The sequence below is a fragment of the Gobius niger genome, assembly GCF_951799975.1.
Source record: "Gobius niger genome assembly, chromosome: 3".
Taxonomy (NCBI): domain Eukaryota; kingdom Metazoa; phylum Chordata; class Actinopteri; order Gobiiformes; family Gobiidae; genus Gobius; species Gobius niger.
In genome coordinates, this window is record NC_136854.1 from 2459609 (window position 1) to 2481260 (window position 21652).

At 40.2% G+C, this 21652-nt stretch overlaps 2 protein-coding genes across 2 annotated transcripts in view; both read left to right on the forward strand.

Moving 5' to 3' along the window:
• LOC306960416 (protein NLRC3-like) overlaps positions 1-9247 on the forward strand; it is a gene marked incomplete at its 3' end in the record, with an annotated part of 232902 nt that extends 223655 nt beyond the window's left edge. The window contains exons 6-10 of the mRNA XM_079552848.1: positions 27-194; positions 2127-2294; positions 2365-2538; positions 2811-2854; positions 8718-9247. Coding sequence (XP_079408974.1) covers positions 27-194; positions 2127-2294; positions 2365-2538; positions 2811-2854; positions 8718-9247 — 1084 coding nt within the window. The remainder of the gene's footprint in view (positions 1-26; positions 195-2126; positions 2295-2364; positions 2539-2810; positions 2855-8717) is intronic.
• LOC306960565 (protein NLRC3-like) overlaps positions 1-21652 on the forward strand; it is a gene marked incomplete at both ends in the record, with an annotated part of 303489 nt that overhangs the window by 270910 nt on the left and 10927 nt on the right. The window lies entirely within an intron of this gene.

Here is a 21652-nt window from a genome sequence, read left to right on the forward strand (position 1 = left end):
CTCCTAAAACACTGTGTTCTCTCCAGACTGAGCAGCTGTAACCTGTCAGAGAGCAGCTGTGAGGCTCTGTCCTCAGTCCTCAGCTCCTCTAGTCTGACAGTCCTGGACCTCAGTAACAACGACCTGAAGGACTCAGGGCTGAAGATGTTGTCTGTTGGACTGAAGAGTCCTCACTGTAAACTGGAGCAGCTCAGGTCAGAGGGTTTATTTTTCTTTTTAAATTAATATTTATTATTTTCTAAATGTATGAACACAGTTGTTGTTATTGGTCGGTAAAGGTTAAGATATTATTAAAATATAATATAATAAACAAGTAGATCATGTATTTGTACGTTTTTATGAGATTACTGCACAGAAACTGTGCTGCCTCAGGATAATATCGCGTATAGTGTTTAAACCTGAGTTTTGTGCCTGAACACTGTTTTATCAGTTTGATTCCAGTAAAGACAGTAAAGACTATGATCCTCACTGTTAAACGATGCCAGTATAGAATCAATATAAAGTTTATGTACTCGAGGTACCAAACAAAATCTTATATTTGTAGAGATGTTTTGTTGTTGTTGGTCCAGGGACAGTGCTAAAGGAAGTGAGAGTTTCAGCTCAAATTAAAGATACACATTTAAAGGAATAGGCCACCGTTTTTACATACTGAGATATGCTCTTACCTCACTTTAGCCGAGTTAATATATCCCCGTCTGGTCTTTGTCCGTGGGCTCTGCCAGGCAAACGGAGCACATACGCAGCCTCTCCCACATGTCACATAGCTCCAAAAAAGCTCACGATAGAAGCTACCAAGCTCTTCCACGTGTTCCCTATTTAAATAAAGTTACGTGAAGTGTTTTCATGCGAAGTATATTTACACAGAAATGTAACGTGTCGATTTTATAAGCAGATAAAAAGGGGGACTATATTGTGAGGCGTAATGATACGAGGAGTAAAACGTCAGTAACTCCTCAAGGTTATTGACGGAAGTGAGCGGGGGAAGTCTTCGCATGAAAACACTTCACGTAACTTTATTTAAATAGGGAACACGTGGAAGAGCTTGGTAGCTTCTATCGTGAGCTTTTTTGGAGCTATGTGACATGTGGGAGAGGCTGCGTATGTGCTCCGTTTGCCTGGCAGAGGTCACGGACAAAGACCAGACGGGGATATATTAACTCGGCTAAAGTGAGGTGAGAGCATATCTCAGTATGTAAAAACGGTGGCCTATTCCTTTAAAGAAAGGGCTTTGTAATTAAGTGCTTTATTTGTCGTAAAGAAATATTGTTCAGGTGTTAGTCCTGAGCCGCTGTGGCCGATCTGAGCCTCATGTTTGTGGAGGTCGAGGAAACCTCCTTCAGCCTCCTCTGATCCTCTGAAACAGTGCAGCGCCTCCTGGATGTGTCCCTGTTTCAGAGCGTGGTGTCCTGCACTGGTCAGCTCCTCCTTCCTCTTCCTCCTGTGCAGCTCCCTCCGCCCCGCAACAGTCTTTCACCATCGTCTGGGAAGAGCTGAGCAGTTAATCTGTTTTATTCAGTTTTATTCAGTGAACGTCCATTAGCCAGAACAATAGAAGGCATGTGTGGCTTAGCTGTGAGTCTTGTCCGGATACTTCCTCCTTTGTCCATTCCTTGTTTCCTGCAGCTCCTCTTGTGACGCCTCTACTGTGCTGCTTCTACAATATCTGTATCGAAAACCAAGTATTGTTAAAGTCGTGATATTAAAAATAATTGTACAGTCCCAGCTTTAGACAGAGTGACTGAACAGGGACCAATCAGAGGAGGAGGTGGGCGGGGATAGTGTGTCCTGACTCTTCATTGGTTGAAGCGCCTCATGTTCTGTCTCTTTTAAATGATCGACTCTGCTCGATGAGATGTTAAATATTGTTCAAGATGTGTTTGAGGTCATAGAGGGTATGTGAGTGATGTCACAACAGCCCGGCAGCAAAAGCATTAAATTAACTGGCAAGAACGCAACATTATTCACTCAATTTACAATGTAGAAGCTTCTCTTTCTGTTCAGATTTCAAATGTGCACATCCTCTTTGACCAAACACCTGCAAAAGCCAAACAGCCTCTTTAAATCCAGTTCTTATTATTGTGTTTGTGTAACTTTGTGTCTTATTGTAAATGTTCCGTCTCCTCCAGACTGAGCGACTGTAACCTGTTAGAGAGCAGCTGTGAAGCTCTGTCCTCAGTCCTCAGCTCCTCTAGTCTGACAGTCCCGGACCTCAGTAAGAACGACCTGAAGGACTCAGGGCTGAAGATGTTGTCTGTTGGACTGAAGAGTCCTCACTGTAAACTGGAGCAGCTCAGGTCAGAGGGTTTACTCTTCATCTCTGTGAGTTTGTCATTTCTATGACTCTGTTTAACCCTGTGTGTTCAGACTGTCAGGGTGTCTGATCTCAGAGGAAGGCTGTGCTGCTCTGGCCTCAGCTCTGAGGTCCAACCCCTCCCATCTGACAGACCTGGACCTCAGCTTCAACCATCCAGGAGACACAGGAGTAAAGCTCCTGACTGCTCTACAGGAGGAGCCCCACTGCTCACTCTCCACTCTCAGGTGAGGACAGTTATTACACAGTTATTACACAGTTATTACAGTTATTACACAGTTATTACACAGTTATTACAGTTATTACACAGTTATTACAGTTATTACACAGTTATTACACAGTTATTACTCAGTTACTACACAGTTATTACAGTTATTACTCAGTTATTACACAGTTATTACAGTTATTACTCAGTTATTACACAGTTATTACTCAGTTATTATACAGTTATTACAGTCGACACAAACAAACTGTGGATCTGAGTCTGTGTCTGTTTCAGACTGAGTCCTGCTGGAGAACGATGGATGAACCCGATCAGGAGATGTAAGTCTGACTCTTAATATTCTTTTAAAATGTTGGTTGTTCTGAGAAGATTTTCTGTTGTACAAGTTTCTCTCGTGTCGACAGCTGCGATATTGACGTCAGGAGAGTTTGAGCTGTTTTCACTCAAACCTTTAGAACTGAGATCTTAATTATTATTCTGGAGAAAGTTCATGTAACCCTGTGTTCATCCTGTGTTCATTTTCAACATTTTTAGATATTTATTGTTTTCATTTCCTGACATTTTGTCTGTGTTGCAGCTTGAGACGTGGATTTCTGCAGAAAACGTTCTTTTAAGCCAAATTTTCAGAATCTAGTGTTTTTTTTTCTCTCATGTCTTTTATTTGGTAGATCTGCATTTCCCTGTCGCCCCCTAGTGTACAAAAATGTACACGCCTAAAAACATCCAAAACATCTACATTTTCAATATGTTTTTCCACTTTTTGCATAAATTACATGAACTTGAAACTTTTCTGAAACTTCCAAACATGTAATAAGAGCCGTGTTTGTGTCACAGATGAAGTGAAATTCATTCATTTGGAAGAAAAGGAGTGAAATTTAACATTTTTATTGTATTTCATCAGATTGGAGCTCATTCCCATTGTCGGAACAGGAATAAAATCACTGTATTTTTTCTATTGAATATAATGGAAATAAGGCATTTCCAATGGGTTTGACCCGGACTCGGGACTCGGGGCATCGGACACTCACTCATTTAAACTCTTCTCATTGTGTCTAGTGGAGAATCAGGACAGTAGTTTGATGAATAAACCATAGTAAAGCCGTGTCCGTGGCCTTTTTGTCTCAAAGAGGAGTTGAATCCACACGGTTCTCACGAGCACAGTAACTTACAATAACTCTGCTTCTCTGAATGTGCACAGTGTATAACGAGTTGGGCGACTCACAGGCTAATTCTCAGTGGTCAGACAGAAATAACCGTCAGGTGCAGGTTTCAGTTTGTTTTAAATCAGCGGTTCCCAAACTGTGGGCCAGAAGTGAGAGCATGGGCCCATTTACCATTTTAAAAAATGGGGGAAATAGACCAGTAGTAGTCGTCTTAAATCCCAGTTGGGCAATGGCTTAGTGGTTAGTGGTTCTCACACAGAGGTGCAGGGCCTGAATTGAGGTCATTATTTTCCACTTCTGCTCTGCTTTACTGTACAGTGGAACTGTTTTGACCGTAAATAAGTCCGCTCTTTGTCCAATAACCATGATATGCGACTGTAGGGCCCAACGTGGGTTTTTCCTTAGGGCCCCAGAAGGGCCAGCACCGGCTCTGTTAATATTCTACAGTTTGTAAACTTTGTGTTTATATGGGCGGAGCCTAAAATCTTTTTTTTGTGTGAATAAATAGTAATTATCAGCTGAAAGTGACCTGAACACACAAAATAACCTGGACAAAGAGCTGCAGTCTGGATTTATTCTTGTGTTTCCTCAGGTTTACAAACCTGGGCCTCGTTTTCAACAGAGACTTTTCTTCTTCTAAACTAACCCCTGATTGTGACGCTCCCACTGAGCTGTTTCTTCACACTCAACATTATTGTCCATAAATCACTTGTTAATATTAATAATATTAATATATTTTATATAAAACATAAAGACATACAAATCCTGTAGTTTCCCCTGGGCCACAGCTTCAGTATAACCTGACTGTAAACACATGCATCTGTTACAATGTTAGAAAAGTGGAAAGTTCTGAAATGCAGAGAAAATGTCGAATTCATCTCCTTTTCTTCCAAATGAAACACTGACATCACAGATATGTGTGAGATTTAAAATGTGAAGTTTGATGTGAGAAAAGTCCAGGTTCTGCCATGGCTCCATTATATCCTAATGGGAAAATAACATGATTTCATTCATCTGGACGACAGGAACAAGGTCCAAACTGAAGAAATACAGGACAAATGTCAAACCTGACTCTTGTTCTGCAAAATGAAATGATCATATATATGACTTTTATACGGCGACAGGGGAGCAAAGACAAAGGAAGTCCTGAATGTTTTTATAATGAACAACTGGACATAAAGAATCGTCCACGACAGAAAAACTACAAATGCTTCAAATCCATTTTTTGCTGATCTTTGACACGTCCAAGGCTCTAAACACTACATCAGTCCCAGCTCTGAACTCTTCATTATTATAAAGAGAATCAGGTTTTTATGTTGTTTGTGACAAACCTCAAAGGTTTGGTTTGAATCTGGCAAATAAAGGGTTAAAACTCCCAAATAAATCACATGTTTGGTAGTTTTGAGAAGGTGAGAAGTGATTCCTGAGATTCTGTCCATTTGTGTACACTAGGGGGCGACAGAAAGAAACCTGAAGGACGACACAAAGGTTAAACCTGAGACTTTATCAGTCCACACACAGCCCCGCCCACTGACACACTGCCCCGCCCACTCACACACAGCCCCGCCCACTGTCACACAGCCCAACACATTTGAACTTGAAGAAAGTCGTTTGAGAATTAGAACAAAAAATACATTTATTGTTTAGAAAAGAAACAAGTCTTTAAATATTCTTAACCCTTGTGTGCCCCATAATGCAGAGTTACACTCGTGGTCACCTGGGGTCGTTTTTGACCCCATTTTGTTTCTCTAATATCTCAGCCATAAAATATCATTTTTCAATAAGTTTGGGTTCTATCTTTAGTGTAGCTTGAGACTAATGGCCTGATACATAAAATGTGTGTTTTTTATTTTTTTTCAGTTTGTAGGCCTCGTTTATGTAAAAAAAAACACCAAATCCTGAACAAACAACAGTCATAAAATAGGATAACTCGGACTATCTGGTCAGTTTCCAAGTGGAAATAGTCAAACTTTTGTGTTAATGCAATTTTTGAATTTTCTCATACATTTGAATGAGAACAAATAGTTACATTTTGAAATAAATGTGGGTTATATCTTTAGTTTGACTTTAGTTTGAAATGCACTGATAGTACATTTACCAGTTTTTATTATTTTTTGGGTTGGTGGGACATGTTTATGTAAAAAAAGTCAAATTTTGAGCCAAAAATGGCCCTGTAACACTGAAAATCCTGAAGTGGATATAACTCCAAGTATTTGGTGAATTGGGCGCTGGGAGAGGCTCAAAGGTAGAGCAGGTTCTGTTTTTGAAAAATGTTTCATTTTTGAATCAGAGCAAATAGTTACACTCGTGGTCTCTGGGGCAAAATCCCATTCATTTCAATGGACATGAGCCGATCCTGCAGGTTTTCTGTCTTTGACCTTTTGTACAGACTTCATTTGTTTTTCAAATATGAAACCATTATTATGTTTCCATCCCAGAGGACCTCCTTGACATACACATTCACCAGATTTTGAATTCACATATTTTTTACAATAGTTACAGGCCCTAAAGCGTGAAAACAGCAGCAGCTCTCCATTCATTTCAATGGCAGTGTCCTCCATGTCTGTGATTCCAGCTATATTTTTGACTTTTGCCTTTCATACCAACTTCATTTCAACTCCAAATCCATAACTTTTTTATATATACACTCCACAGAGCCTCCTCTACATGCACATGTGCCACATTTTGAATTCAGTCATTTTTTCATAGTTTTAGGACCCAAAAACCAGTGCTATAACCCAGTTTTGAAATATAGCCACACTGTGATTCTCACTCTCTTATTTCAGGAAAGTCTCTATATTCTCATCAAAAAATCTGCTCAAAGCAGAGTTTATATCTTAATTCATGAACTTTTATCAAAATATTGAATGTTCAGTGCAGTTTGACAGTGAAAGTAAAGTACAGTAGAGCAGAATGTGTTTGGAAAAACAAAGCTGTAAAAGTTATACAAACAACTGATATTCTATAAACACCAACAAATGCACATTTATTTATACAAAATCGTATTTTTTGATCATGATCTCTCCTAAAACTACTCAGACACTGATATGCATCAGATTTTATGATCTGTGATAAAGTTTTGAGTGTTCACAGCCTTTTGTCTCTGCAGGTGAACAGTAGAGCAGCTCATATTTGGTTCAGGTGACGTTTATAAACACTCAAACTAAACTGTACCAAATACAGCTTCAGCACCAACACAGGGACAACACATCACAGTGAACATGTTGCTGGACCTTTAGAACAAATAAAAACACAATTCAAACACAGACACATCGTCCAACACAGACGTTCCTCCATCACAGCTCAGTTTGAAAAACAAACGTCCAAAAGAGAATCTCTCAGGTCAGTCCCGACCCACAGTCCACATCTGCACCAGCTGCTCTTAGAAACATTTATTTATATTCCATTTTATATGCCCTGTTATTTTTGTGAATATTTAAAATTCTTTCATTAGGTTTTTTTCTGAATTTGACCATATTTCCACATTCTGAAGCTGTATTTGACACAGTAAGTCCGAGAGTCACCTGCAGAGACAAAAGGCTGTGAACACTCAAAACTTTATCACAGATCATAAAATCTGATGCATTTCAGTGTCTGAGTAGTTTTAGGAGAGATCATGACCAAAAAAGATGATTTTGTATAAATAAGTGTGCATCAGTTTTGTGTCTATAGAATATCAGTTGTTTGGAAAAACAAAGCTGTAAAAGTTATACAAACACATTCTGCTCGACTGTATTTTTACTTTCACTGTCAAACTGCACTGAACACTCAATATTTTGATAAAAATTCATGAATTAACATGTCCCACCGACCCCAAAAATAATAAAAACTGGTAAATTTGCTATCAGTGCTTTTTTATGAAGTCAAACTAAAGATAGAACCCACATTTATTTCAAAATGTTATTTTATGAGTGAAATATTAGAGAAACAAAATGGGGTCAAAAATGACCCCAGGTGACCACGAGTGTAACTATTTGTTCTCATTCAAATGTATGAGAACATTCAAAAATTGCATTAACACAAAAGTTTGACTATTTCCACTTGGAAACTGACCAGATAGTCCGAGTTATCCTATTTTATGACTGTTGTTTGTTCAGCATTTGGTGTTTTTTTTACATAAACGAGGCCTACAAACTGAAAAAAAAATATTAAAAAAACACACATTTTATGTATCAGGCCATTAGTCTCAAGCTACACTAAAGATAGAACCCAAACTTATTGAAAACATATATTTTATGGCTGAGATATTAGAGAAACAAAATGGGGTCAAAAATGACCCCAGGTGACCACGAGTGTAACTCTTTCTCATAACATTGTAATCACTTAATCAAAAAATTAAAAAAAACAATTACTGGTAAAAGTCATGGATGTTAACGCATATCCGAAAATTCAGACCATTTGATAAAACTATGACAGAGATGTGCATCGACAAAGTGGCCCTGGGGTCATTATTGACCCCAGGGACGACACAAGGGTTAAATCAGTAATTTACAGGAACTAAACTAAACCTTCATGAGTCTGAGACGTGTTTTGTTCCTGATAAACCACTTTCTAAGAGTTTAAATGTAAATGTTCATTATGTTTCTTTATCTGCGACAGCGCGACACAAACAAGAATTCAAGTTTTAATACGAAAGAAAATGTTTGTTAAATGTCACTTCAGAACATTCCAGGTTATGTGTGGCTACGTCACAAGAGAAACTAAACTGAAACATAAATAAATGAGCTCAGCTTCACTCAGACGATCCTGTGAAGCCTTTGGAACAGAAGCATTTTTACAGAAACAATCATTAAAGCTCCTGTTTTATTCTATTGTCGGGGTGAAATGTTACAAACTGTGGCTTAAAAATGTGCAGTTTCTTCATTTTTTTGATTTTTAAGTGAAGCAATAATTAAATCGATCATGAATTTATTGATATATTTATATTTGAATCTTTGAGTCCATTTCAAATCAATGTAAATGTCGTTCTCCTCTAAAGAGTGAACAGGGACTAACTGCTGCTGTGTTTTCTCTCCGTCAGATTTCACTGAACTCTCTCTGGATCCAAACACAGCTCAGAGGAACCTCAAACTGTCTGACAACAACAAGAAGGCCACACATGTGAGAGAAGATCAGCCGTATCCAAATCATCAGGACAGATTTGAGAACTGGGCTCAGCTTCTGTGTGACACTGGTCTGACTGGGCGCTGTTACTGGGAGGTCCAGTGGAGAGGAGTGGTTTCTATATCAGTGTCTTACAGAGGAATCACGAGGAAAGGAGGAGGTGATGACAGTGGGTTTGGGTACAATGATCAGTCCTGGAGTCTGGACTGCTCTAAACGTGGTTTCTCTGTTTGGCATAAAAACAAACAAACCCCCCTCCCTCAGCCCTGCTCCTCCTCTGGGACAGTAGGGGTGTATGTGGACTGTGCTGCTGGCTCTCTGTCCTTCTACACAGTCTCCTCTGAGGAACTGATCCACCTCCACACCTTCAACACCACCTTCACTCACACCCTGAGCCCTGGGTTTAGGCTCAGGACTGAAGGCTCCTCAGTGTCTCTGTCAGACTGAGGATCAGAGTCTCAATTATACAGATGAGCTTCAGTCACATGACCTTTTCCTGACCTTCCTTTCCCAGTTCATTGATAAAACAAAGTAAATCATTAGAGATGTTGGAAAATCTCCTTCAGATAAATAAATCAAATAACTAAACCATATGAAGGGAAACTCTTGGTCACGTCTTTGTCTTTTTCTAAATCCTTTTGTTCCAGAATCCTGAGTTCAACATCTGTCATTAAAACGACTCAATAAATGAATTAAAAACATTGATTTAAATATGTGACCAATGCAAAGTGGATTTATTATTTGCACATGTTCAACTTTTTAAAGCAGATGGAGAAATGTGAAAGTAAATAATAAACTTGTCCCTTCAGTTACCGCTTGGTTTATTTGTAAGTTACAAATTCCCTAATAGTGTGGAGGGTCTCATAGTCCCAGCCTCCGTTATGTGCAACTTCTACAGAGGGACTATAGAGAGCATCCTGACCAGCTCCATCACTGTGTGGTTCTTCTACAGAGGGACTATAGAGAGCATCCTGACCAGCTCCATCACACTGCCTCCTGCTGAAGGAGCCTCCAGTGCATCGTGAGAGCAGCAGAGAAGATCTGTGGAGCTCCTCTCCCCTCTATTAAGGAGATGAACTCAACCCGTCTCACCCGTAAAAGCCGTCAGAATCACCAGGGACTCTTCGCACCATCACACAGTCTCTTCAAGGTAATGCCTTCAGGGAGGAGACTGTGGAATCTACGGGTCAGTTCCAGTCGACTGAGGAACAGTTTCGTCCACAGGGCCATCGGGAAGCTGAACTCCCTGCCCTCCCTCATTCCAAAGCAAAAAGTCTCTTGTCAATTTCTATCCTGGAGAAGATAGATCGGCTGATTTTGTAACATCCACTAAATCGGCCTTATATATCGGATGATTTCAATTTTTTCGGGTTACTAATGTATTAATGTATGTGTTTTTAATATTGTGTCTTATCTTGGGCCCCATATATAAGCAAACTGTTGCTTCAAGGGTGTCCCATTTATGAATATGTGTAAATGTTTTTTACCGTGTATTCATAATAAACATCAATTATCCAAAAAAAAAAATATAGCTGAAAATACGAAATTAACATGTTAATGTAGTATGTTTTTTTTATATATATTGTATATACTACACATACATATGCATATACCGCAAAATATGTTTTTTCTCCCCTTGCTGTTCTCCCGAGGAGTTAAACGCACGCAGGTGAAAGTGACAGCTGGTTGAAAGCCCCGAGTACACGAGCACTGTTCTAATACGTTTAACTTATGCATTCTCCCGTTCTCCCCAAGTCCATACTTCTCGTGTGCTCAGCAAGTACATACTTGCCGAGCACACGAGAACATATTCTTGAGTATTGAGAAACGGACAATGTTTTTGTGAGACCCATATAGTACGAGGAATACACAGAGAGGCGGACAGGAAACACCCTAGCTGAACTTCCTGTGATTGTACAGTCCAGAAAAAGCTGAATTTGCAGTCAAAAACGTCCAAAGTAAAACTTATTTCGGTGACAGAGGTTTAGTATAAGTCCATGCGAGTCTAAAACTGTGGCTTTTGTGAATAAAGGGGGAAATTTAGAAAATTGATGAATTTCAGGAGAAACTCTGACAGAGTCCAACATGCTACCAGGCAAATAACTCTGTTTTTTTTTCACGGAGGATGGGCGGGCCACTTACAAGCCACTTAAAAGCCAATTTAAAGGCATTTTTGGCGACAGCGGCTGCGTTTGCACACCATATGGTCCAACTGGGGAATGTGCATGTGCGTCGGATGAGGTTCGTTCCAATCCGACAAAGTCTGTGAAAGATATGAGGCTTTCAAATTTGCTGAAAATGGCCTCTCAGTTGCGGCCTTGTCATGACCACACCAAATAGTTAAAAAAAAAATGTAATTGATGATTTTGAAAGCCACATGGGTTTGGGACATGTTGGCCAAAATTGGAGGCTTTCCATTGACAACTCGGGGATCAGGGGCCAGAAGTTCAAGAGGTACAATTTTGAAGGTTTGAGGTTCGACCAAGATGGCCGACTTCCTGTAGCATTTAGGGCGGGGTCATAATACATTTTTTTACATGTTCTGACGTGGTCTATGTCCTTGGCCAATGTCACTTTTTTACAATGTTTTTTTCTTGCGACCGGTCGTCCATTGAGTCAATGTAAACTGCCTGTTTGAAGGGGCGCCACAGAGCCAACTTTCATTATTTTCTCTCGCGAACCCCACCCAAAATTAGAGCTCGCGGAGCACTACATTTTGACCCCTGTTACTTGCGAATCGGTTCACGTTTGATACGTGAATTCTTGCGTTTTCGTCCCCCGTTATCGATATTAATATTTCCCTCGCGGGACAAATAGTGAACAGGGACTAACTGCTGCTGTATTTTCTCTCCGTCAGATTTCACTGAACTCCTTCTGGATCCAAACACAGCTCAGAGGAACCTCAAACTGTCTGACAACAACAAGAAGGCGACACAAGATCAGCCGTATCCAGATCATCAGGACAAATTTGAGGACTGGCCTCAGCTTCTGTGTGACTCTGGTCCGACTGGGCGCTGTTACTGGGAGGTCCAGTGGAGAGAATGGGTTTATATATCAGTGTCTTACAGAAGAATCACGAGGAAAGGAGGAGGTGATGACAGTGGGTTTGGACACAATGATCAGTCCTGGAGTCTGCTCTGCTCTAAGGATGGTTTCTCTGTTTTGCATAAAAACAATCAAACCCCCCTCCCTCAGCCCGGCTCCTCCTCTGGGGCAGTAGGGGTGTGTGTGGACTGTGCTGCTGGCTCTCTGTCCTTCTACACAGTCTCCTCTGAGGAACTGATCCAACTCCACACCTTCAACACCACCTTCACTCACACCCTGAGCCCTGGGTTTAGGCTCAGGACTGAAGGCTCCTCAGTGTCTCTGTCAGACTGAGGATCAGAGTCTCAATTATACAGATGAGCTTCAGTCACATGACCTTTTCCTGACCTTCCTTTCCCAGTTCATTGATAAAACAAAGTAAATCATTAGAGATGTTGGAAAATCTCCTTCAGATAAATAAATAAAATAACTAAACCGTATGAAGGGAAACTCTCGGTCACGTCTTTGTCTTTTTCTAAATCCTTTTGTTCTAGAATCCTGAGTTCAACATCTGTCATTAAAAAACACTCAATAAATGAATTAATAACATTGATTTAAATATGTGACCATGTGCAAATTATTATTTGCACATGTTCAACTTTTTTAAAGCAGATGGAGAAATGTGAAAGTAAATATATGTCTCCACTGCTCACATGTGGATGGATCAGGTCCAAACAAACCATTGAAATGTGTGAGTTCAGGGAGTGGAGCGTGAACACTGAAGTGTGTCGAGCCGTAACCGTGTGGGTCACAGGCTTCGCTTTAAACACTTTTCTTGCACAAATGTATTTGGTGAAATAACCGAGGGAAGAGACGGAGGCTCAGGGCGGATCTGTCGTAACGAGCAGAGAGACCGGACCTGGGATCAGCCCGATAATGACACTTCTTAAATCATTTACAATCGTCCAGGAATCACAGAGACACGCTTCAAAACGGTGAATATGTTAAATACAGTGGATAAAGAGCTGCCTGTCAAATGATCCATTTATCCACTGTGTCGTACGGCGTCAGATCAATCACGACAATATGAAAATAAAATAAATGTAGAGTCTAATGTGGGTCAGTCTGTTTCCTGTCCACCTCCCAAAGCCAGGATCACATCTGGACTCTTTATAGTCAAGTTTAAATCAAGTTATAAATAGTCTTTTTACATAGTTTTTCACATCAAAAATGTCAAGATTTTAGTAAATACCTAAAATATTTCCTCCCTCATTACTGACATTTATGCTTCATTATGAAGCTGGTGGAGAGAGATTTGTCATCTGTCATCACTTTGGACAACATCTCTCTTTGTTCTTTTCTCTGTTTCTGTCTTTTTTTCCCCGCTCCCTGTGAACAGTGTTGATTTGAAGCCAAAATCTCAAGATTACTTGAGAAACTTATTTATTATTTATTATATTATTTATTCCAAAGGGTGCACTCACATTTTTCCTCCCACTGTTTATAAAGTTCCTCCAGTCACTCATGGATCACGGTGCTCTCCAAATGTTCACTCTTTTTAGACGTTTTCTGCCGGACTATATTATAACACACAAACCAAGTCTAAATCAGGTCATTAGGCCCGAGCCGGACACAGTCCCGGCAAGGGACTATTGTTTTTCCGTGGTTTCTTCTTCTTATTTTGTTTTCAGAAAATCATTGCATTTTTGACCCACTGAACGTGGGCGAAAACTCACCAAAATTGGCGGAGGCATTGGGGCGGCATGAACATTTATGGTAATGTTTGAATTGGCCACGCCCACAACAAAATGGCTCCACAGCGCCCCCTGGAAGCTGACCCCAATTAAAAAAATGGTGCATTTTTGGGCTTAGGCCCGAATTCTTGGGCACAGTAAGGCGACTTCTGTTGTGATATTGGACTATACAAAACCATTAAACTTGAAACTTGAAACAGTGCAAGGGGACATCAGGACAATCCCAAAACTCAAGTGACGCACGCACAGGGAGGTGGCCATTTTGCCTTTGAATTGTCTTTTAAGTGGCTTGGAAGTGGCCCGCCCATCCTCCATGAAAATCGCCAGAGTTCTTAGCCTGGCAGCATGCTGGCATGCAATTTTTGAAATTTCCTCCTTTCTTCACAAAAGCCACACTTTTGGACTCATATGTATTTATACTACCCCTCTGTCACAGACAGAAGTTTTAATTTGGACGTTTTTGCCTCCAAATTCAAGTTTGTCTCAACTGTACAATCACAGAAAATTCAGTTTTTCTTTTTCCTGTCCGTCTCTCTGTGTGTTCCTTGCACTACGTGGGTCTCACCAAATTAGTGCTTCAATATCGAGGGTGCTGCAGGGCTGGAGCACCCTCTCAACGATTCTTTGGGCAGCCAGGAATTTACCCTAATTACAAAATGATAAAATATATTATTTTCTAAACTAAATTTGTTTCCTGCAAATACACGGGGGGTCTTTCACAACATAAATCTCAAATCCGTTGCATCATTCACTCAGCCTAAGTAGCTCCATTGGTAGAGAACTGGGATTGCATCCAGGAGGTTGCTGGATTGAAACCTGGCCTTTACTCTTTTTCATTTTTTTCTTCTTTTGGACTCAGCACCTTCTGGGAAGAACATAAATCGGCGCCTATGGTCCCACACTCAAATTTCAGCCTGGGAATTTAGAGATGCCAAGCCGTCATCAGGCCCATGTTTGCATGGAATTATAGCTCAGTGATTAGCATGGTCGTCTCAAGTGAAGGAGGTTGCTAGTCCAAACACAGCCTTGACACTTTCATATTGCCTTCACCTTTTACATGGGGCACTGCACACATTGTCACAGCCTAAAACACATAAGTGCGGGGCGTTTCGTAAGATTTGCTGTGCCTGTGTGGCATCTTAGCATGAATGTTGGGCTCCCAACTATGAGATTTCTGGATCAATTCTGACCGTAACTTTTTTTTTTTTTACCGTGCTTATGGTCCCACCCTCATGAAACACACTTTCAAAATATGCGTCACTAAAGAGAAAGACATGGGGGGATAGTAGGGAAACAATTGAGGCAACACTGGGGAAAATGTCGAAAACAATCGGGGAAATGTATGGGGGGGCGGGGGGGGGGGGGGGGCATGACCTGAATTGACCACTCTCCTCCACTGGCGTGCTAGGAACGAATTTCTGTCTGGTAATTTCGAGAAGAGTAGCCCACATCAGGCCCACATTTGTATGAACTTATAGCTCAGTGATAGTGTGCTGATCTTTTGTGTAGGAGGTTGTCAGTTCAAATATGGCTATGACACTTTTCTAATGCTTTCTCTTTTACTGACGGCTGAAGGCTGAGGCCCGGTTGGATGTGAGGCAGAGACGAAAGCAGGTTTTGGCAAATCGATCAGGGGGGATTGCAAAAAGCAAGCAGCAATGAGGGTCTAGAGCGATCAGGGGCGGTCAAAATGAGCGAGTTCGATTGTGGGGCTCGCAAAGGGGCTAGAGTGATGAGTGGTCGGAAGGAACCAAAGCGAACAGAGATGGTCTCAAGGCATGAGAACGAGCAGAGGTGGTTGCAAGGGACGAGAGCGAGCGGGGCGGTTGCAAGGGACGAGTCCCCAAGGGCGAGGGCCTTCATCGCCGCTTGCGGCTTTAATTATCAATGTTTTTTCACAGCAGAATGTCCAGTAGAAGCGAAAAAACGCCACCTAAGGTAGTGTTAGCATATGTAGCATGGAGCTTAGGTAGCTTCCTGGTTAGCATTGTCCGTTTTGAAGGTATTTCTGGGCTGTTGAACCACTTTGCTGCTCATCACGTCTCTGTGTCTTTATTTAGTAGAAAGATTTATTCTTCATTTAGTGTTTGTTGAAGTGGTTTCTTTGTTTTCCCTCTGGCTGCTTCGAACATGACCATATATGGACGAATCCGCCTATATCGATCGTCATTTGAAATCAGGGACAGAGCCAGGTTTAAATGTCTGACTTTACTTTGCAACATATGTTAGTTACAAGGATTTGCTCAGAGGGATTTTGGATCTTTTTAGTTTTTGAATTAACTAGTTATTAGTGGACAAGTCGGTGCCACAGTGGTTAGAGGTCGTACTTCACAACTAGACGGTCCTTGGTTCGATTCCCACCTGGACGGGGCCTTTCTGTGGAGTTTGCATGTTAATTAATGTGTCAATGAGTAAAAAAACACAACATGCTATGACACCTGCAGTGGCGCTTATGGCCTCTAGGGGCGACCTTGAGTTAAAGGCGCCAAACAAATAAAATGTTTATTTTTAATTATTTTTTCACACAGGAGAGGTTTGGATTTTTCTTTCCCATAATGAATGTGATCATCATTTGCAAACTGCATTTTGTTTTCACTGTGAATGTCCGTGTGTGATATAAGAATCGTCTTGATTATCAAAAACATTTAAGTGGTAAATATTTAAACAAATGGAAGAAATCAGGAAGGGGCAAATCATTTCTCACTTCACTGTATGTTCCCCGTATTTCTATGTCACAAATGGAGTGAAGAGAGAAGTTTTAATCAAAGGGACGAGACAGGGATGTTTATTGTCACCGCTTACATTTGCACTTTTCGTACTTTACTATATACAATATAAATACATTTAGTGTCTAATTACTTGAGGCGACAGTGGCACAAATAGCTGGTCGTCTTGTGGCCGGAGGGTTGGCGGTCGAATCCTGCAGGTGCACACTGTCCTTGTGTCCTTTGGCAAGACACTTCACCCACTCTAGTGTTGGTGTACACTGGTTTGTGAATGACAGAGTGAATGGGTGAGTGAGTGAGTGCTTTTAGTGCCTAATGCAGGAAAAAAAGTAATATAAATGTGACATTTACCTTTAATTTACCATAAACATTAAAGATTTAAAGATTGTGTATAATAAACATTTGATGAAATCCTTAGAGATGTTGAAAAATGTCCTAAAGATAAATACATTTAATAAAATTAAACTAAACATGATGAAGGGGAAACTCATGGTCACATCTTTGTCTTTTTCTAAATCCTTTTGTTACAGAATTACACATCTGTTTTCAACATCTGTCATTAAAAACTTGTAAATTAACTGAACTTGACTCGATTGTTCTAAATATATAAAACATGCAAAGTGAGTTTATTATTTGCACATATATTACATTCACATCCAAAACAAAGAAATATAATTTAGTTATGAAATATCTCTGAATACTGTAATTTTTTGATGAAGTTACTCGAGTATAAATGTACCTGACTCCTCCCACCTCTGCCCCTTTCAAACGCACCAGTCTAATCACTCACTGACTTTTATTACTGCGGCGTCACCTGAGGCGGAGCTGCTCTTTGCTCCTGGTCGGGCAGGTTTCTTTAGAGTCACACACGGGACGGAGAGGAGCCACGGAGGATCTGACTGACACAGGACCACGGCTTTAGGGCCACACGCACCCATCCAGAGGGCCCAGCTCCAGAGGGCCCCAGCTCCAGAGGGCCCCAGCTCCAGAGGGCCTCAGCTCCAGAGGGCCTCAGCTCCAGAGGGCCTCAGCTCCGGTGAGTTCTGTGACTGATTTCAATCCCACATTCAGGATTCAGGGGTTTGTGTGGGCAGGGTCACTGTGAGTCAGATATAAGTCAGATAATCACATAAATGAAGTCTGTTTCCTTCATTTGACTTTGACTTTTTGAACACAAAGTCCTTTAATCATTTATTTTAAACGTCTAACAGAGTCATATTATTTTAGACAATACCACACATTAGTAGGAAATCCATAGTTGGGTCAGAATCGTTTGCCCATATGTCAGAGACAGTAATGAGTTAGATTTACTTATTATTTTTAGTTTGTTTTAGCGTCGACTTCTACAAATGTAATATTGTGAGCTGGGGTCGAACTCTAACCTCATTAACCTGAATAAAACAATAAAGTGGTGCAGTTTTACGGCGGTGTTTACAGTAAAGACGTGGGACTGTGATCCTTCAGAGGCTGGTGAAGGTTAATGATTCAACTTTATTATTGGATTATCGATTATGGAACAGGTCGCTTTGAATGTGGCCATTTCCTCGATGCTGTGGGCAGTGGGTTCATCCACAACAGCTTTCTTTACTGAGTTTAGGAAATCTCTCGTTTGAGCAGCGAAGAATTCATTATTTTATGTAGTGAAGCCAAATCGATCCTGTTTACAAAGTGTTAAACATGTAGCAGTTTGTCTTTGTTGCTAATAATTTCTTGTTCCTCTTAATTAACACAGTGACTGCAAGTGTCCGGTTAGAGGAATGTGGAAGTCGTTCGTGCAAAACCCCTATAGATACAGACGGCATCTCTGGAAACGCCCATATATGGTCATGTTTGAAACAGTTAAAGCAGCACTCAGTAACTTGTTTATCTTAATAAATCCTTGCCGTCGTCCCTCTGGGGGTAATACAAGTGTTAATGGGATGATTGGGGGGTCTTTCATCTCCCCCTGGTGTCTCTGGAAAAAAAAGAAAGCCACAATTGCAACTTTGCTGCCACCGGGTCGGAGTCACCAATACACACTAGCGGAATCACGAAGACGAAGCTAGCAGGCTAACGGGCAAAGCTACCTGCGGGCTAGCACCACTTAAACAGTATTTACAGCCAAGTTTGAGTGAAAACAATGATCTCCATTGTGTAACTGGATGAACAATATCCCTCTGTCCCTTTGTCTTTTCTGTCAGTGTAGTATTTACTCTCACGGACAATTAATGAGTGAAAAATACAACATGCTACGACACCTGCAGTGGCGCTTATGGCCTCTAGGGGCATGAGTTACTTCGTACTGCTTTAGCGAGGAAAACAAAGAAGAGAAAAATCTTAACTTTATCCAATTATTCAAAAACGACTTTAACAAATGCAGAATTATTGATATTAGGGCTGCAACCAACTATTATTTTGGAGTCGATTAATCTATAGATTATTTTTACGATTAATCGATTAATCGCTTGGCTGTGAATGGTGTAGGAAAATTTTATTTTTCTATTTTTTTTAATCACATATAGCTTAAGTGGCGCTGCTTGAAGATGTGTTGATGGTGTGAACTAAAGGGAAATGTTTGTTGGAGGCTCTATTCATGAAAATTACAATGACAACTATTTAAACAAAGTAGGATTTCATCAAAAATACTACATTTTTATGTCATTTTTGCTCCATTTTAGTCTGTGGGAACCAGAACACGATTAATCGATTACTAAAACAGTCGACTATTTCAATAATCGATTAGTCATTGATTAATTGATTAGTCGTTTCAGCCCTAATTGATAAATACATATACAAAGACATGGAGAGCAAAGTGGTTCATAATTACGTAAATAGCATCATGCTACATGCTAACACTCACCATGACTGACGTTTTTTCTGCTTCTTCTGAAAAATCTGCTGTGAAAAAATATCTATTTGGACCCAATTTAGAGTTGACTTTATTTATGTGACAAACAAGTTCATATTTCACCAGAAAATGGCTAAAAAGAGTGAAATATTGTGTTTCCAAAATATTCTATTTCCCTCCTTGGTGAAACCACGCCCCCTTCTATGACGAGACGCCGTCTGTATCTATGTATCGTTACTATGGAAACAGCTGCAGTGATGTTGAACGTGACTTAACTGTTGTCAGATGTGCAGTTCCTGCCAGTTAGCCTGATATAAATGTATAATAATATGTAATGAGTTATTTATGAGCAGAAATGACCAACATTACAGACATATATATAAAAATGGAAAGAGTGAAGTTTAAAACGATGCATTAATTGTGTTGATATAAGATACAGAGTCAGAGACTTTGACAGAGTTTTTGAAAACGTATTTACACTTTCAATAAACTGGTCATTACTAAAAGAAAATCTGAGAATTTTTAGTGCAACAGCAAAACTTTGAATAGAAATTAGATTCTTCTAAAAAACAACAAAATATTAAGTACAAGAGTTTAAATGTGAAGAGAAGGAGCTGCAAATGTTGTCCTCAGAGAGAGAAAAAGCCTTTAGAGAAAATGGTCTTTAAAATGACAAGTTCCCAAATAAGTGTAATATTAAAGTACATGAAAGGTAAATAATGAGGACTTAAACAATGATGAAATATCTGAACATCTTGGTCAAATAAAGCTACTGTGTTAAAGCAAATGAAGAGAATGGACGAGTGGAGACGAGACCCAATGATCAAAGCCCAAACTGAACAAAGTCTGAGGCCAGTCTGGTCCTGTAGGTTCTGGAGCTACAAAGTCCATGAAGCAGCTCCCAGTGAGGAACATGATCTGTCAAAACAGAAAAAGACCAAAAACAGAAGGAGCTGGATCCAAGAAAGAACAAATGTGTAAAGACTGGAGCAGCTTTTTATTTCCATCACTGGGCCCTCGTTTTACATTTATAACATGATCTGTCACACTTTCATGAACAAATGATGGAAAACTGCTGTACGACTGAGAGCTCACACACACACATCACACTCTTTGGCTGAACTCATATAGTAAATCTGTGTGACATTTTGTTCTTTCCTCATGACAGAAAACCCCGGGACTCTTTTAAATAGATATTTGTGTCTGTGTTCATTAAATGTTCTGCTCTGGTTGATCTTTTATCACAGACTGTCTTCTTGATCTAATCTTCATGACCAAAGACTCATAAAGTGTTTGGATTCACCTTTCAGCGTCTGTTATTTTTATTCTTAGTTTCCCTCAGTCTCAGAGCGAGTCAGAGCTGGACACACGATGGAGGAGAGAGAGTTCAGAGACCACGGAGCCTCTAAAACCACTGACCCCAAAGCTCAGAGGTGAGATCCACCACTGTCCTTTATATCAGAGTCTCTAACTCTGTCCTTTATATCAGAGTCTCTAACTCTGTCCTTTATATCAGAGTCTCTAACTCTGTTCTTTATATCAGAGTCTCTAACTCTGTTCTTTATATCAGAGTCTCTAACTCTGTTCTTTATATCACAGTCTCTAACTCTGTCCTTTATATCAGAGTCTCTAACTCTGTTCTTTATATCAGAGTCTCTAACTCTGTCCTTTATACCAGAGTCTCTAACTCTGTCCTTTATATCAGAGTCAAACTCTGTCCTTTATAACAGAGTCTCTAACTCTGTCCTTTATATCAGAGTCTCTAACTCTGTCCTTTATATCAGAGTCTAACTCTGTCCTTTATATCAGAGTCTCTAACTCTGTCCTTTATATCAGAGTCTCTAACTCTGTCCTTTATATCAGAGTCTAACTCTGTCCTTTATATCAGAGTCTCTAACTCTGTCCTTTATATCAGAGTCTCTAACTCTGTCCTTTATATCAGAGTCTAACTCTGTCCTTTATATCAGAGTCTCTAACTCTGTTCTTTATATCAGAGTCTCTAACTCTGTCCTTTATATCAGAGTCTCTAACTCTGTTCTTTATATCAGTGTCTCTAACTCTGTCCTTTATATCAGAGTCTGTAACTCTGTCCTTTATATCAGAGTCTAACTCTGTCCTTTATATCAGAGTCTCTAACTCTGTCCTTTATATCAGAGTCTAACTCTGTTCTTTATACCAGAGTCTCTAACTCTGTCCTTTATATCAGAGTCTCTAACTCTGTTCTTTATATCAGAGTCTCTAACTCTGTCCTTTATATCAGAGTCTAACTCTGTCCTTTATATCAGAGTCTCTAACTCTGTCCTTTATATCAGAGTCTAACTCTGTCCTTTATACCAGAGTCTCTAACTCTGTTCTTTATATCAGAGTCTCTAATGCTCCGTCCACACCAAACTTGATTTGGGCGTCAAAAACGCGCCTCACGCCCGTTTTTGGACGCCTGTGCTCATTCAAGTCAGACGCTCGTAACCAAGCGTCAAGACGCTCTCGACGCGCGTCAAGAGCGTCGTCGTGGAGCGCGTTG